The following is an 18,626-nucleotide window of genomic DNA, read 5'->3' on the forward strand; positions in this document are numbered from 1 at the left end:
ATAGAGAATGCTCCTTTCATTTGGTCCCAGGTGCATGGTCCACCCTAAAGGAGGCAGGGAGGAGACAAGGCCATGGAGCTGTCTGTACCATCAAATGAATGGTGTAGCTGTGTGATAAGGTACAATCCTTCCGGTGTGCCCCATAGGGCAGTGCATCTCCGTATCACACTCAGAGACCAGTGGCTTAATGCCACAGTCCAGTCCTTAATCCTTTTCCACTGTAAAAATTGCCCATGTTTTACCACCTGCATCTTAAACAGCCTATACTGCATGACAGGGCCTTGTCTCGCAACCCGCGTTTCCTCAATAGCACCGCATAGACTTTCAGGACTTTCAGTAACAGCTTCTGGAATGTGTAAACAAGTTATGTCCATGAGTTTCTTTGTTGTATGCGGTGTTGTTGTAGCCATATCGGTCCCAGGATATTAGAAAGACAAGGTGGATGAGATAAAAATAAATAAATAAAAGAAATTACATCACCCACCTTGTCTCTCCATGAATTCCTTGCTCGATTATTTTGTGGGCGCTTTCAGAGAATATTTTTGCCACGTTGATTTCTCCCCATCAGTTTACACTCCCCTAAATTCTATATAACACAGTTTTCTTAGCAAGAAATCCCAGGTCTCCTGGATTTACCCTTTCTATTTTTATTAAAAGTTGGCACCATAATTGGCCATCCTCCAGTCCTTTGCTTTAATAGTATCCTACCCTTCAGTTCCTTCAGAACTCTGATGAGTACCATCTGGTCCTGGAGATTTATTGCCATCTAATCAGCTTTTTCATTTTTGATACCTTTATCTCCAACAGTACTTCATCTTTATTACCTGTGAAGGATAACCACAAATAGACATTTTCCCCCTATTCCTGTCTTCCTGGTGGGGTGAAGACCGATGCAAAAAAAATCCCACATAGCTTCCTTGTTATCGCCTCCTTTATGTCTAGCTAACCCTAGCTTCTTAATTCTGATGTACTTCATATATGTGTAATGTGTTTGGTCAACAGCTTTAGCTCTTTGTGCTTCAAATTTCCTCAATCACAATTTTGGCTTTCCTTGTAGTAATGTCACTTGAACTGAATTTGCATTATTAAGAGGATTCCTTTTTTTTTTTTTCCCTGAATGAACTTTTACAAATCTGGGGCTGAACTGTGGTATCCCCATTCACAGGCAGGTGCAATTCATCACGTCCAGAGGGCCTGAACAAAGTTTATGTGCCACTCCAGTTCATTTACTCAAATGACCAAGCCCATGGGCTTCACTGGGACTAACTGCATGCGCAAATGCTCACCAACATAAGTAGAATTTCCATAGTTGGGCTCTTGCCATTCACCTGTTGCCCTCCTCTTCTCTTGTTTTTGTTCTCAGGAATGCAGATTTTGTGCCTCTAATCAGGGAATTCTTTAGCAGTCTCCATTTGGATTCTGTGGATTTTCATCTCCTAACTTTCCCCTTTGGCTGTATCTAACTTCCTCTTTAAAAAGAAAATAAAATCCTCTTTTCTTGAAAGGTACCACCACAGTACTATCTTCTGGCATGGTCTTCTGCTCAGGTCATGTCAAATTGTATCCCTTTATGTCATTGGGCCACATGAGGCAGTTAGAAAAAGAGCCATAGAATGGTGACGAGTGTGGTAAGTTAAAAGTGATCTGCAAAATAAAAAAATGGGTTTCTACCCTTTTTGGTTTTAATGAGGTTAAAAAAAGATGTAAAGTGTTATTATTTTCCAAGGTATTCTTTCCTGCTTGTTTTTTATCTTAGAAAAAAAGCAGGAATATTAAGCCTAATCTTCCCGCTTTAAACTGGGAGATTCATTGGAGGACTCGAGAACCGGAGTGAACTTCCTCAGCCATCACTTAAAGGGGAGTATTACTGAATGTTTCAGAAAAAGAGCTTTTCTCGCAAGCCCTTGCCAAGTTAGAACGAACAAACTCAGTCTCTCTCTCACCTGTTCCTTATGTGGCCCTGTTATCATGATCATTCCATGTTGACAACATTTAATAAAATAAAACCTAGATGAGCTCATTTATCTCTAAAAGTCTCTTCCCTTCTCATTTGCTCAAGTCCTCCAGCAAAAGCAGGGGAGTAGAGAATCAATATTTATGTTAAAAAAAGAAGCAGTGAAAAATCACTGATGTTTGAAAAACCTTTCAGTCCTTATTTCTACATCACAAGGAAGCAGATTTCTAGCAGATTTTGTTGCTTCCTGTATCTAACAACCTGATTGCACAACCATGTTTCCAGTAAGAGACCCGTATCACATGCTTCATTACTTCATTTCTGTTTCTATAGATTGTACAGTGAATCCAGCTCTGGCTCATCCAGAATTTTTATTCAGATCGTCTACGAATTCCTTGTGGTTAGTGCCATTGCTCCATTGCTGCGAGTGAACCTTTTTTTTTTTTTATTTCCCTCCAGTAAATACAATAACCCATAGATTATTCTTATGTCACTATAGCTTCAGAAATTCTCATGTCTCCCAATACAAAGTATTTCAACTTCTCTCTTTTGTTTGTGAAGTGTACATTATTGGTACTCTACATGAATAGTTACAGTTTTCACTCTTAATACCTATTTTTATTTACTTCTTTCTGCTGACTCCATCCACGTACTGGATTGCTGTTCCTTGGTTCCCCATTCTCCTCCCTGGTCCAGCCGTGATTACTGTGCTAACACCTATTACTAGCTAGGTACTGAGCAGATTTGCATTGTCAGACTACAGTGTTCCTCAGCACCTGTTATCTTTCATTCTATTCCCTTTTGGTTAATGTGGATATCACCACACCTATGCAAGCCCTGTTCCTCTAATCATTTCCTACTGCTTAATACATTCTAGGTTTAACTAAGATCTATTGCTTCATCCCTTTTGTATCTCATCTAGTCAAGACGCTCTCCTGACAAGCTTCTGGCTGGGAAATTTATAGGGAAACTGGGACTTGCTCTCTAGTGATCAGTGTTTTGTTGAACAAATTAAAAGATCCCATAAAACCACTGCATTTGTAACTTCATGCACAAAACTGCCCACGCAGACAACTGGTTAGTTACAGTTTCTGCCATTCAGTTTAAAACTTTCTGTGCAAGAAATCTGCTGGGTTAGTAGAGGCCACAAATAGTTTAACAGTGCTGCTAAAACAAAAACAGCTGTGCCAGAGCAAGGAAAACAAATGAAACACAAAAGCATCCTACTACAAAGCTTTCCAGTCTCTAATAAAAACAATAGTCTGTGGTATTTCCAAAAGTATTTTTGGTGTAGTAGCTCTCAAAAGAACCAGGAGGAAATATTGAGGGGCTGGGGCAGGGGACCATAGAATAGCTTGACTGAAATCTATAAAATGAAAATTCTCCCTTCATTTGAATATTAAACATGTTATTAGCACCTCTTAATGCATAGAAAGAACTCTGTGTGTGTGCCTGTGTGTCTTAAAGATTAAAAATAACTGTAGTATTTTAACAATACACAATCTAATTCCTAAGCTCTCAGTCTGCTGCATTTGAAACTACTGACTTTCCAATTAGGGAAAGTTTTCATAGATGGAGATGTTGCTGGAGGATGTAGTTTAAGATGTCTCCTTTCTAGTCAGCTATTTACTACAACGCTGGAAAGAGAGTCTCAGCCATTCAAAATTCCAGGCTTTTCAATATTTATCAAACCATTGTATTGTTGCACAGAGCTGACCAAAAAAAAGAAGAAAGAAACAATTTAAGGTGCAGGAAATATTAGTTCCCTATTAAGGGAAAAATCCCACCTCTGAGCGATGTGGCTATACTGACATAAATTGGTAGAATACCCTCAGAGAAGCTCCTCAAAATAGAATATCCAACCACCCTAAATATACATCCTTAGACAATTTAAGTGCGGATGGAGGGAGAGTTCTCCTTTGGAGCATGCCCACAGGGCTCAATTCAGGACATTCAAATGCTGATGTAGGAATGCCTTTTAAAACAATGATACTGGACAGTGTGACATCCCAGAACATTAGACTCTGAATGTTAACACTATTTTGCTGGGGGTGGAAAAAGCCTAGGAAAAGATAAGAAAATGCATGAATTCTGAATAGTAAGTTGATCTCTGCGGGAGAGAATACTGGAAGAGGATGGGCGGGTGGGTGACTATTTCTTTACCAAGCCTCACCACTTTCCTTTCTGATGTTAAGTTTTTTGGTTAAAGACCATCTACGTGCCTCATGCACATTGTCATATGATGTAGTACTGGTCCACTATTACCATATATAATCAGTTATTTATCTTATACGCTACAGTGGTAGGTGCAGCAGAAAAACTTCAAGTTTGTAATTATATTTCAGCACTCCTTTTGTTTTCAGTTTTATGCATCTCTTCAATACTAGATTTAAGGGTAGCTTTCGGTAAAGCACAGGCTTTCATTGAAGGGCCTAATTCCCCTCCCACATACCTGACCCCAATTTTTTCCCCAGGCTTGCTGGCTCCCTTTGCCGGATGGCTGAATTGAGGAGGCAAAGCCTACTCTTTGCTCATGCCCATTTATTCCCCATCACGTGGGGGGGAGCAATGGTTCTGTGGTGGCCACCATCCCACCTGCATTGTGACCTGGAATATGGGTAATCAGTGCAAAGGGAGAGGAGGTGTCTAATGTCCTCTTACTGTCTTAAGTGAGCACATAAGGTAGCTCAGAGTTGAGCTCTCTGGGTACAAACCTGCTTTCAGTGGAGTCCCACAATGTTAGTGTTGAATTCAATAGTCTAACAGTCTGAGGACTAGATTCTTAGCTGGCATAAATCATTGATTTCAATGGAACTAGGCTGATTTACACAAGCAAATTATCTTACCCCCTGACTGCAAAATTATCATCCCTCTCAAGCAAAGTTTCTTTTACTCTTCCAAAGACATTTGTTTTTCTCTTCTGAAAGCTTTTAACCAGCAAAGACTTGAGATGTGTCCAACTTCTGCGCAACATTTTACCTTTCAACTCCACATGAAGGTTTTGAACCTTGGAAATTCTTACTCAACATATTGAAACCAGGAACAAGCAACCTGTAGCCTTTAATGTTTATATCTCAGGTGTATGTTCACTGAAAGAGGGTCATTTTTCCTGAACCTGTTCCAGAGAGGATAATCCTGCTCTTTGTACTTTTCCTCGGCATACAGTGGGCTAAGCAAGACATAGATCCACCTGCTTTAATCTTCTCCAGCTGTTTTTTTTGTGGGGACTTCTTAGATAATTAGTTATCCAATCAAACGTCTACATACCAGTGTCAGACTGTCTCTTCAATCTATGATCCTGAGATACAGAGCTTTACTCTCCTGCCTTCCTCTAGTAACAACTAGATAGTAAAATGAAAACTTAAATAGGCTGCAAAAAAAAATTGGAAAACAATAGCTGTTCTTCTCCCCTAAACAGTTACAGATGGACTGATTTTCTTTCCTTCTCTGGTTCCACTATAGAAGTAACACATATGTACCTCCATGTGCACTAAATCACAAATAGAACACTATGAAACCAGGGTGCCTAAAGGAAATGAACTCTAAGATAACAGTTCCGTATAAAAACAACTTTGTTATGGATTAGGGAGAAGCAAAGGGATTTTCTTCTACACTAACACCATCTATAAACCAAATGATTTAGACTAATACTCCTGCTAAATAAGCCTTTAAGGACTAGAGTCAGTCTAATTTTAACTGTGAATTGCTGTAAAACACTTTTCAGAGAAAAAAACAATGGTAATTTCAAATAAAAGGACAGAGAAGCGGAGGAATTGTACAAAATGCTGTTGATTTTTTCTTATTGGCTAGGTTTGTACAGGCACTTACACACAAATATTGATAATGCAGTATCACGTATACTAAAAACACCTTGCATGAAAACAGGGAGAGAGGGACAAGCTCTTGCTGTGCATATTACCAAACACAGGTGATTAATCACAAAGCATGTCAGTCCCTCAGCTGAAAGCCAGCCAGCACACATTGCACTACATCTGTAACATATTAGGCATTACTGAAATGCCAAGGATCTAAATGCATTTAGGAAAGGCAAGTCTCTCTTTTGTGTTCCTCAGACTGATTACCCACTGCCAATTGGAGTAATATGACAGCAGCAAGCTTCTTCTGGAACTGCCAGGGAATGGAAAGCTCTGCTATCTGTAGAATGAAGGTACCCTGCTGTGCCATGGAACGCTGTATTATTGCCTATTGTAAAAATGAGGCTTTGCTTACGAAGTGCCAATTGTGAACCCCTTGCTCATGCTGAATAATTCCTATTTCCTTGACTTCAGTACCACTACTGAAGGGAATAATTGCACACAAGTGTGTGCAAAGGAGTTCATAATCTGACTTCATAAGAATAACGGTGAGATTTATTTCCGTGTTAGTCTGTGGATCTCTTTCACAACCCCTTTCTCTAAAGCTTAATTTGAGATTAAAGGAAAGACCATTATTGTGCAAGGGATTATCAAAAGCACCCAGCATTGGCCTCTGTCCAGGTATGCCAGAACAGGGGGAGGGCGGGGGCCATGGCCCCATCACTTTTAAAAGGAGGAGGGCTATTCCCTCCCACTTTTTACCATCTATAAGGGTGAGTGACGGGGGAGAGGGCGTGGAGAAGCGCAAGTGAAGGGTGGGGTCTTGGAGGCGAAGAATCATAGAATATCAGGGTTGGAAGGGACCTCAGGAGGTCATCTAGTCCAACCCCCTGCTCAAAGCAGGGTCAAGCCCCAACTAAATCATCCCAGCCAGGGCTTTGTCAAGCCTGACCTTAAAAACCTCTAAGGAAGGAGATTCCATCACCTCCCTAGGTAACCCATTCCAGTACTCCACCACCCTCCTAGTGAAAAAGTTTTTCCTAATGTCCAACCTAAACCTCCCCCACTGCAACTTGAGACCATTACTCCTTGTTCTGTCATCTGTTACCACTGAGAACAGTCTAGATCCATCCTCTTTGGAACCCTCTTTCAGGTAATTGAAAGCAGCTATCAAATCCCCCCTCATTCTTCTCTCCCAGTTCCCTCAGCCTCTCCTCGTAAGTCATGTGCTCCAGCTCTCCAGATGAGGCCTCACCAATGTCAAATAGAGGGGAATGATCACCTGCTTCCCTCTGCTTATATAGCCCAAAATGCTGTTAGCCTTCTTGGCAACAAGGGCACACTGTTGACTCCTATCCAGCTTCTCGTCCACTGTAACCCCTACGTCCTTTTCTGCAGACCTGCTGCCTAGCCATTCAGTCCGTAGTCTGTAGCAGTGCATGGGATTCTTCCGTCCTAAGTGCAGGTTCTTGTTGAACCTCATCAGGTTTCTTTTGGCCCAATCCTCTAATTTGTCTAGGTCCATCTGTATCCTATCTCTACCCTCCAGCGTATCTGCCACTCCTTCTAGTTTTGTAGAGGCAGAGTGGGGATAAGCCCTTGGGAGAAGAAGTGGAGCAGGGGCACAGCCTCGGAGGAAGGGGTGGTACAAGGGTGGGGGTTTGGGGAGAAGGGGTAGTGAGGGGGCAGGGCCTTGGGGAAAGAGGAGGTGTGGGGGCAAGGGGCAATTGCCCCCACTTCTAGGGAGCTTCTGCCACTCCTGTTTCTGTCCCAGTGGTGGAATGAATGGTGGAAAACAGGGGTGACCGCACCCCTAGCATCCATTAGGTGTATGCATGGTGCCTTTTGAGGCACAGAGTGAGCCTGCCCTACACCCACACTGTAGCGGTAGGTCCTGGCCCATGGAGGTAGGCCCAGTTTCCCGCTCTGGGCATTGCAGCACGATGCACGAGGTCGCATAGTGCCCAAACTGAAGTGTTGCCAGGTTGCAATGCCTGGAGGAGGGGGCTGGGCCTAGCCCTGCAGGATGAGAGCTGCCTCTGCCAAGTGAGTGAAGGGCAGGTTTGCTCTCCAGCTCACCCCCAATGAGCCATCACCCCACCCCCTGCCCTCCAGTGGCAAAATCTCACTCCACCACTGCACTGTTCCCACTGATGTGAACAGAAAATCTTCCACTGACTTCAACTGGAGCAGTGTTATGCCAGCGTTGAGTACTTTTGAAAGTCTTACTCTATAAGCCTATTACTCAAGTTCCCTTGCTTGTTAGAATCAATAGTCCATTGTTCTCTATGGACTCAATTCTCCTACGTATAGGGTGAGGAGTACTTTACTCTGCAGGTGGCCAGGGCTGGCGCAACCCATTAGGTGACCTAGGCGGTCGCCTAGGGAGCTAACGTTTGGGGGGTGGCGACCGCAGCGGCTGGATCTTCGGCCACCCCAGTCGTCAGCGGTATTTTGGGGGCAGGACCTTCCACCGCCTCTGTTGGGGGTGCCACTTCAGGGGCAGGACCTTCCACCGCCTAGGGTGCCAAAAAAGCTAGCAGCGCTCCTGCAGGTGGCGCCATTGAAATCAGCGCCATTACATTCAGCGTTTGTTCTGCTTCAGCTTGAGTACGGGTGGCAGAATCCAACCTGCCTCATCATCTGCTGCTGAGAAAATGGCTGTGATGCAAGGCCCTGATCCAGTCAGGCACTGAAGCATTTTAAGCACTTCACACATGGGTAGTCTCATTGCATTTAATGAGAATATTCATAGACTTAAAATTAAGCATGTCCTTAAGTGTTCTGCTGGATCACGACCTACGAGAAGCTATTGCAGTTCATAATAAAAGACAAGAAGAAAATCTTGGGGATTAGAAACTAATGTAGTTCATAATGGCTCCAATTGTGCAAGCTGTTGTGAGTGACTGCCCACACATCAGCTTGCAGCATTAAGGCCTCAGATTTTACAAGAGACACCGACAGCCATATTTAGTTTTACAAAACATTAAAGGCCAGATTTTCAAAAGAGCTCAGCTCCCATTTAGCACTGGAAGCTCAGCTGTCAGGAGTGAGCTCTTTTGAAAATCTGGTGCCAATTGTGGGTGCTGAGCATTTTTGAAAATCTGGTCTTATGTTTTTACAAAACCCAAGACAAATCTAAATGTTTCCAGGGATTCATCACCAATTTTAAAAATAAACCTTTAAAAAACAAAAACATATTCCCCTGCAGGTTTGCAATCCAAATATGCCAGCTTTGATCTAGTACATGAGAAATCAATTCTGACTACAAACTACTAGTTCCATTTTCAATTTCCAAGCAGAGAGAGAAATTGTGAAACAAAGTTAAACTAAAGACCATAAAAGTCATTTGCATTTTAAAAATATCCCGTCTGTTTTAATAATCTCGGTATTGTTTTGTAACATTCATGAGGACAGTAGCTTCTTAAGAATATATTTAAAATTTGACAGAGTTCCATAAAAGCATATAGCAAGGAATGCTACTTTATTGTTAATGAATTACCATATATTAAATAGAAAAAATATGACTTTTTAAATACTTTATTAGCAAGTTACATCACTACATTGTATTCTTCGTCAGTATGGAAACTGCTTTTGTTTGTTAGCAGTCTTAAATCTGTCCACTTAGTGGTTCTGTTTTTTTACCTATCAAATTTAAGTGTAAAAATATGCTCGTGATAGTCTCAGTAAGAAAAAAAGGTCCAAGGTCACAGCTGGAAGGTGCTAGCATGGCTTTCTCAGACCTAATCCTAGCCGAGAAGCTCTGTCAGTGCCTTACAGACAAGTACACATAGTATAAGCTATCATTAAAAGTCAGACAAAGTCCAAGTATTCTGAGCCAAGTGCAGGCTCATCTAGGGGCTAAAACTGCTAAGGCAGCTGTTGAGTTTCCTGAGGTATCTCCAGTGGTGTAATGAGAAGCCATGAAGAGAAGGTATAAAGAATATATATATAATCCAAACTATAAAGTGAATGTCATGTGAACTTCTGCTTACCATATCCCATATGAATGAAGAAAGGTATATTTGAGATGAAAAGGCAATGCAAGTTAAAAAGGGATAAAATGACTTTAAAACAAACAAACAAACAAACAACACCGAAAACTATCCTATAGAACTCACTGCTGTATGGTATTAGTGAGGAATATAATTACAGCTGTGACAGGTTCATACAGGGATTAGACACTTGTATTCTATTAACAATTGTATTATATGAACTACAATAGAACATTTGCAGTTACTCTATCTAGGATAAAAATTGCAAATGCTATGAGTCTTCAAGCTTTAGTGCCTGAACTGACATATACACTCAGGGAGAGGTTTCCTCCTCTTCAACTAAGAATGCTATAATACTGCACAAATGGCCAGAGGCATTACGGAATTTTTCACCATTTTCTGAATCCTCTGACATAGGCCGTTGTGGAGGCAGAATACTTAACTAGATGTACCATTAGTTAGAGTGAGCCTGGCATTTCCTGGTTTCGATTTGCTCAGTGAATAGGAGAAAACAAGGCAGAATGAAGGGTATGCAGTAATGTACTCATGGATTCTGTAGAACTGTTACCGGTCATTTAGTGTACATAAGATACTCAAGAGATATTGGTGACATGATCATGAAATGATGCTTAATGGCTTCAGGACTCTATCACAGATTCTGCCAGGTATTCATTTGTAGATACATTTTGGGGGAGACTTTGTATTTCCTGCATCTCTTTTTAGTTACGTAATGTGGGAGTTTTTGAATGATAAAATGGAACATCCCACTGAAAGTAAAACACATTTTGCCAGTGGATTCACAGCTATTTGCTAACAGTAGAGAAATGGTGAGACTCAGGTCTCCTGGGTTCTATTCCATGTTCTGAGAGGAGTATACCGTACTGTACTCCTGTCCCACACAAGCCTGAAATCTTCTGCTCCTGCACCTCCAGTATATCCATGTCCCAGTTTTAGACCTTCCCTTCCCAACCCAACCTGCAACCCCTTCTTAGTCCCAATCTTCCCTTTTATCCCAATGTCCTTCAACTCCATCCCCTTATCTCAGTCCTCTACCTTCCCACCAAACTCTAACAAGTCTCTACACAACATGTGAAATGGAGATGTTTCAAAGACTCACGTTTGGGTGGATTTTCACAAAGATGGCAAAAGGCCATCAGGATGACTTTGTGTCAAGTTTCAAAGCATGGAAGCGTTAGAGCTACTCAGTGAAACATCTATACATTGTTTTGCCCGTGTTAAATATTCTTACATTTCCCTAACTTTATTGAGAGAAACAACAGAACTTTTTTTGTTGAAATAAATAAATAAATAAAATTTGGCCATAGGCAGACACCTGGCATCCATGGAAAATTTCAGTCTGAAAGGCTGAAGTTTGGCAAAGTTATAAAAAACTGAAAACAGGGGCTTATCATGGAAACTGTTGGGCAACACTGACTGCAGATATTGATACCTGCAATGCCTTTAATTAATTATATTAAATATATATATAAACGAGGAGTCCTTGTGGCACCTTAGAGACTAACAAATTTATTTGGGCATAAGATTTCATGGGCTAGAGTCCACTTCATCACCACTACTGCACACATGTATCTACTCATACCCTCCAGTCATGCATCCATTAATTAGGTCTTGGAAATTCAAACCTTGTTTTCCTTTTCAACCAAGCATAATCATACTAAAGCAAAATAACTGCAGAAAAAACAACAGCAAATCGATCATTTTGATACATGAGAAGGTAAACACAAACACTGGCTGCATTTCTGGGCTTTGATTACCTCCAATGCGTAAGCACATTTCTCTTGCTCTACTCCTAGTCAGATGTTTACCAGATCAAGGCAGAGTTACTTTAACAAATAATGGAAGGCAGGGTGGAAGCTGTATAACTAACTTGAGAAATGTAGAACAACACTGAGCAAAGCACTAGAAAATATAGTACAGGGAATAACCTGGAAGTTGTAAGGGACTGACTAAATGATCAAATAGGTCTTACCCTGTCTGATTTCTGTACATCTATCATTCTATGATCCAGTGATGAAGACAACTGTAAGAACGGGACAAATTTATTCATTTGCCACTAGGGTATTTCACTGTCTCTCTCTCTGTTAAGTTAACATGGAATAACTCACCAAGATGTGTTTTCTTTCCTTTTCAAAATATTTAATACATGTGCTGGCAGTTTTCCTAGATATCTGAGAGTCAGCACCTCTCCACCTACAGGAATATCTGTCGGAGGGGAAACACTTTGTGAGGCTCTCCTTATAGAGATCCCCCAAAACCATTCTGTGGGGAATGGGAACAGCTTTACTCCCATGCAATGAATTCCATTCTCACAATCCAGCAGACCCTCAGGGAGAGGCCATCCCTCCTCACTGGCTCTGGGGTTCCAGACTCATCTCTATTCCATGATAAGACATAATTCATTGCAACTTGCCTACTGGGGCCTCCTCTGCCACTGGGACCTACCCTGAAATGGAGGTTTCCCCAGTACACAGGAGTCTGTGAAAAAAGTAATATGGCCTGCAGCCATGTTATCTTTCCTGGGTAATTGTCACAGGGTTCTTGGAAGACCCACACCCAACATTACCCATTCCTCATGAAGACCCCATTCTTCATAGAGTTTTCTGTGTGGTCCTTAATTTGGGGTTGAGAAGAGAAATGTGTGCATAGAGGTGGATTACTTAACCTTCTGCATGGGAAAGATAAACTCCATATGTCGATGGTTTCTTCTATTTTGGGATTTAGGGATGCCATTTTGTCTGAGTTGAGACTTTCCTGTCATGTGGCATATTGCCCCACAAGGATCATTCAAAAGTTAACAGCTGCTATTTTATATTATATCAGTGCACAAGGGCCCTGCTGTGATAGGTGCTAAGGAAGATTCAGCCAGAGCACGCGCTCTCTCTCTCTCTTTCTTTTTACATTCTGAACCACAATCTCTGTTCCTGATGCCAATGCAGCATCAAAGCCTGATGACCTGATGCTCAATACATTTGTATTCTTTACAAGGCAAATTAAAATAAATTGCCAGAGCTAACAGATATGCGAAGCAACTCAGTTCATATAAAAATACATTGTCACTAAACTACATTGCTGCTGACAGAACTTTTTCTGTAACTTCCAAATCACCTGGGGTGGACAGCTTTAAAGGCCCTCTCTTGAACCCAGATCTCCTATCCGAGTGCCCTACACTGTACACAGAATCATGTTACCCCAAAGCCATTTGTAAGCAGCTCTGAAAGGCTGAGATTAGAAATGCTCTACAGATATAATGCTTTACATACCATGTGTTTTAGGCCCTAAAGACATAACTCTTGAAAAGGGTTAGTACAATATTGCCCTCTGTTGGTGAGCATTTTTATAAAACTGATTCAGAGGATTATATAATGTATCAGGACCATAGAATGTACAGGAGGTAAAATACAAGGAGTACATCAGAGTGAGTCTCTTATATCAGATTTTACTATCCCCAATCCATACCTTTCAAATCAGGGAGTATAACAACTTCTTTAATCCAGTTTGGATTATTTGCCTAAATGACTATATCGTTTCCCCAGCCTGCAGGCATCCCAATGGAATGTTTCTAGATTTCAAGTAACCTTAATTTTTGCTAGTGCACTGAAGTGAATTTTGGTATTTTGGGCCAGATTCTCCATTCCTCCTTTTTTTGCACTGGCACCTTGCAAATGCTGGCCTGGACCAGAGGACCCATTGGCCCCTGGTGAAAATCTAAGTAGCCCCAGGCCTGCTCTAAATTGTACTGGTTTGCAACAGTGCTGTATGGGCCATTGCATCAGTAAAAAATAGTTGGAATGCAGTCTGATGTGGCCATGCCTCCATCACTCTCCATCCCCTGCTTGCCCCCAGGGCCGGTGCAACCATTTGGGCAACCTAGGTGGTCGCCTAGGGCGCTAGGATTTGGGGGGCGGCATTTTCTTTGGCAGTGACTGCGGTGGCTGGATCTTCGGCCGCCCCGGTTGCCGCCGGCATTTAGGTGAAGGGAGCTGGGGCAGGGGAGCGCGGGGAGGGCCGCTGCAGCAAGTAAGGGAGGGGGGCGGCACACAGGGAACTCCTTGTCCCAGCTCACCCCTGCCCCGCCTCCTCCCCGAGTGCGCCATGGCTGCTTCACTTCTCCCACCTCCCAGGCTTGTGGTGCCAATCAGCTTAGGTGCCGCAAGCCTGGGAGGTGGAAGAAGTGAAGCAGCGATAGTGTGCTTGGGCTGCTTGTGCTCGTAGCAGGGGTGAGCTGGGGCGGAGGGGTGCCTTACGGCGGAGGGTGGGGAGCTGCTGCGGGGGGGGGGACACCTCAGGGTGGAGTGGGGGAGCTGCTGTGGGGTGGAGTGCAAGGTGGAAGTTTCTCCTAGGGTGTGAAACATCCCTGCACCAGCCCTGCTTGCCCCCCAACCCAGGACTATGAGGGAGGGCTACCAGGAAGTCATTGAGTAGCTCTTCTCCAGGTAGGGACCCCTACTACAAGAAGATTCTACCTTCTTTATGCTGCTGAACCAGCATAAATGAGCTGCTGTTCAGGACACAATCTGGCTCTTCAAGTGTATGTTATACACAAAATTGCAAAATCCACATTATTCTCCCTAAACACCTCCAGAAAATTAAAATGCATTGGTACATCAGCTATTACCCCTAGGTTAGGATAAACGTAAGTCCTAGGAGCTTGGATATATGTCAGTAACATATATTGCATATATATACTGCATTAGTAGCAGATTGCTACATAACACAGTTGTTCTATAGTTTATATAGTGTACTTTATACAGAGACTCTGATCCTTGGCTACATTAAAGTAGATCCCCTATCACAGAAGGAATACAAATCAGACTTATCCTCCATAAATGGCACCAACACACTTTTATTGCAGTTTCCCCAGAACTTGGGGACAAAGCATTATTTGAAAACAAATTTAACTTCAGGACATTGCAGTCTAGTTACAAACTGAAGTGTGACATTAATGTCAAAATTTTAGTAGTGCCATCATGTACAATGTCACACCTGGGTAGAAAGTCTATGGCATGGTTTCAACTGTTTGCTGTTTCAAAGGTTTACATTCATCAAGAACCTCATACAGCAACCCCTCTATTGAGACAAGGCTGAGTTTGAAACTCCAGGAATGGTCTCTAAGTAGTATTTTTATTGCAATATCTAAGCCTAACAAGATGATTAATGAGAGATCCTCAGCTTTAACTCTGAACTCATGCTGTGAAGTAAATCATAAGATTTAAAGAGTTTATATCCTTTTCATATACATTTTTGGGAAGTTACGTAGCCTAGTGGCTAGAAAAGGCAATTGGGAGCAAGGACTCCAGAGGGGCACTTCCATCTCTGCCACTGTCTTGCTCTATGACCTCAAACATATCACCTAATCATAGGGTGACCGGACAGCAAATGTGAAAAATCCGGACAGGGGTGAGGGTGGGGGGGAGCCTATATAAGAAAAAGACCCAAAAATTGGAACCGTACCTATACAATCGGGACATCTGGTCACCCTACCTAACCACTATGTGCCTCAGTTTACCCAACAGCAACACAGACATCTTCTTGCAGGAGTGTTGTGAAGCTTAGTTTGATAACGGCTTCCAGTGTGTTCTGAGATCATTGATGAAACTGTGCATAAGTATGTAGAAGTATGATTAAAAACACCCAAGGGCATGCCAGGATGGATATGATAGACAGTGCAATTTGAATGACTGCATTTACACTGCAGTTTTTACCGTACTTTTCTACTGCCTTTGGGATCTTTGTTGTTGGAAGGTATTTTTTGCTCCCTGTCAGTAAATGCTAAGATTATAAATAAAATGTGTGTAGTTAATAAAAGGGGTCTTACCTTGTGTTGTTCCGTCTAGTCCCATGACACATTTCATCGACCGGATGATCTGCTCTGCTACAGGTGGACACATAGATGTGGCGTAAATAGCACTGTGGGAGTGAGTTCGTAAAAAATCCACAAGTTCCTTAAACAAGTGAAACAAAATTTGAATTAACTTTGAGTTGTCAGGAGAGCAGAACAGGGTCTTAACTACTGATACAGGTGAGAAGATACGGCGATCACGGATATTTGACCAGGACATTTCATGACTGATTTATTTTCTTTATTATTATTAAAAATCCACGCTCTGAAGAAATACAGGTGATACTTGGCAAACATAAATCCTTTAAAATCTGAGCTATGCACCCACAGATGAAACAAAGCTACAAACGAGAATATTACTTTGCTTATATGATGAGAATCTTTACAGGAGTGGGGTGGGGTGGGGAGAGGGGAACCTGGCCTCACTGTGGGACTAATGAACAAGCTGAATTTAAAATACAGAATTCTCCCACCTTTCAGAAGGATGAATGTGATGTGCCAATGGCAAATAGTGCAGTTTGTCTCCCATTGGATTTAGTAGAAGAAAAGTAACCTCACTAGTGTCTGTATTCAACTTCACGATAGTCTTATTAGCTTGTCTTTAATATAAGGCTGAACAGGGGCGGCGCTTCCATTAGGCGACCCTAGGCGGTCGGCTAGGACACCAGGATTCAGAGGGCGGCATTTTGTGTGCTCCCCATGGGGCGCACGGGAGCTTCCAGTTCCGCTTCTGTTGCGCCGCCGAAGAAGGACCTTCTGCCAACGTGCCACGGAAAACAGCGACAGGCAATTGAGCAGCTCAATGACTGCCACTGTCGCCTGCGGCATTTCGGTGGAGGGTCCTTCTTCAGCAGCACGATAGGAGAGGAACCGGAAGCTCCCGCGCACCCCGTGGGGAGCACACAAAATGCTGCCCCCAAAATTCTGCCTAGGGCGCCAGAATCCCTGGCGCCGCTCTTGAGGCTGAACCCTACCTAGTAGTTCCACCAAAATCCATGGCAACTCTCTATTGCCATGTGCTTCCTCACTTTAATGCACTCCTTAGTCCTTGACACATGCTTCTGCATAAGCTTAAAATGAAAACAGGCCCCAATCGTGCAATTGGATCCACCACCAGCCTGAACCCCAGCACCTGTGCAGATCACTACGGACTTAAATGGGACTCGATGTGGGCATGGGGATTTGTGCTAGTGGCTCCGAGTGCAATTCTTAGGCCTTGATGCTGCAGTGACGCCTCCCCTGCTACTTACCTGAGCCAAAGGACTTTATACAAACTAGGAAAAGTCATAGGTAGGGGGCCTAGTTACAGGACATAAAAGGTTTAAGGCCTTGTGTGCACAGGGAAGTTTTACCAGTTGTACTGATATAGTTTACAGGTATATTTATACCTAGAGCGACCACCTGTCCTGATTTTATAGGGACAGTTCCAATTTTTGGGTCTTTTTCTTATGTAGGATCCTCTGTCCCGATTTTTCACACTTGCTGTCTGGTCACCCTAGTTATACCAGCATAATCCCAAACTGGGCATGCAAATCTGTACATTGAAGTATATCTAGCCAAGCTCAGAGCTGTCTGAATATCCCCAAGACAATGAACAGCAGCATTATTTGTAAAGCTTTCCATCTAGGTTTGGGACAAAAGTACCAATAGAACAGCAAATTACCTAATATGAATATCAAACAAAAATAAGAAAACTGAGTATTTTACCCATTCCAACATGTAGAATAGCTGAACAGTTCAATCATTCATTTGGGATCCAGACAGGAGCCGTGCATTCTCTCTAATAGCACTACTAAATGGCAGATTATATGGAAAGGCAGCTATATATGCCATGCACAGATAGGATGCCATTTGTTTTGGTGTCAAACAGAGACTAGAAGTTTTCTATTTACCTTCTTGCCAGCTATGTATCCTCCAGCTGCTCCAAAGCTTTTGGTGAAGGTACCCATCAAAACATCAACATCTTCAGGGTTCATTCCAAAATATTCCACGACTCCCCGGCCGGTGGGTCCCACAGCACCAATGCTGTGAGCTTCATCCAAGTAGAGGTAGGCTTTGTATCTCTTCTTCAAGGCGACTATCTCTGGCAGGCGCACAATGGAACCTTCCATGCTAGAGAATGAGAATTGCTAATGAATCTTTTAATCCTCTGCTCTCTTTAAATATTAGCACTCTGGCACACATTATGGACCACAGGGTTACCCTGATACCAAAAAGGGCCTCTTTAAAGCTCAAACCAAATTCATAGCTCAAAGAAAAACTGGGAAGTCTTTATGCCCATTGCTGAGCAGGCAGTCACTCACATGAGCAGTCCCAGTGACTTCCTTGGTCTTTTGCAAATTATCAGCCCTACTTCTGAATGCAGAAAAGAGAAGGGAAGGGTTCAAATGACATGCTGGACTTTATCCAGCTTAGTGCATATAATTCGTTACAACCCCCCCACAATTAGAAGGTATTTGCAACTCTGGCCCCCCACTTATGTCTATATGCCACTCTGACAACATTTACAGGTTGTAAAGGCAACAAATCCAGGCAGAATTCCCCCAGTGCAGAAGTCTAGGGTAGCACAGGTCGGAGCCAGGGACAGAAAGATTTACATAGATTAGCTTCAGAGCATCCCACAGGCACGTGTGGGGAGGGTCCCTAACTTAGGGCAGACTTGGCTCTTGGAGAAGGAACAATCTGGGAGGCACAAAGGCAACAAAGTGATCTTTGATTCCTTCGCTCCTAGTCTGTTTCTTTCAGGGGACGCACACACAACCTAGCACTGTACAGGAAAAGATCCTTAATATTTTATGTTTTTTCTCCTTAAGAGAAGAGCAGAATTCAATATGCTGCATTGATGCAGTAACAACATCTTGACACTCCTAGAGAAAAAAGGACAAGAAACCCAGTGCACTCTCAGTAGTTACCTCAATAGGGTAGGTGAACAGCAGGAATTACCCTGCAAGATGAACTCCCCAGGAGACAAATTAGAAATCCTCTTTAATGCAAAGCAGTTT

At 42.7% G+C, this 18,626-nt stretch overlaps 1 protein-coding gene across 1 annotated transcript in view; it reads right to left on the reverse strand.

The window, feature by feature from the left end:
* SPTLC3 (serine palmitoyltransferase long chain base subunit 3) overlaps positions 1-18,626 on the reverse strand; it is a 128,664-nt gene that overhangs the window by 11,865 nt on the left and 98,173 nt on the right. The window contains exons 8-9 of the mRNA XM_075063461.1: positions 17,517-17,736; positions 15,601-15,727 (exon numbers count right to left, since the gene is read on the reverse strand). Coding sequence (XP_074919562.1) covers positions 15,601-15,727; positions 17,517-17,736 — 347 coding nt within the window. The remainder of the gene's footprint in view (positions 1-15,600; positions 15,728-17,516; positions 17,737-18,626) is intronic.

Source organism: Chelonoidis abingdonii, chromosome 3 (assembly GCF_003597395.2).
Source record: "Chelonoidis abingdonii isolate Lonesome George chromosome 3, CheloAbing_2.0, whole genome shotgun sequence".
NCBI lineage: Eukaryota > Metazoa > Chordata > Testudines > Testudinidae > Chelonoidis > Chelonoidis abingdonii.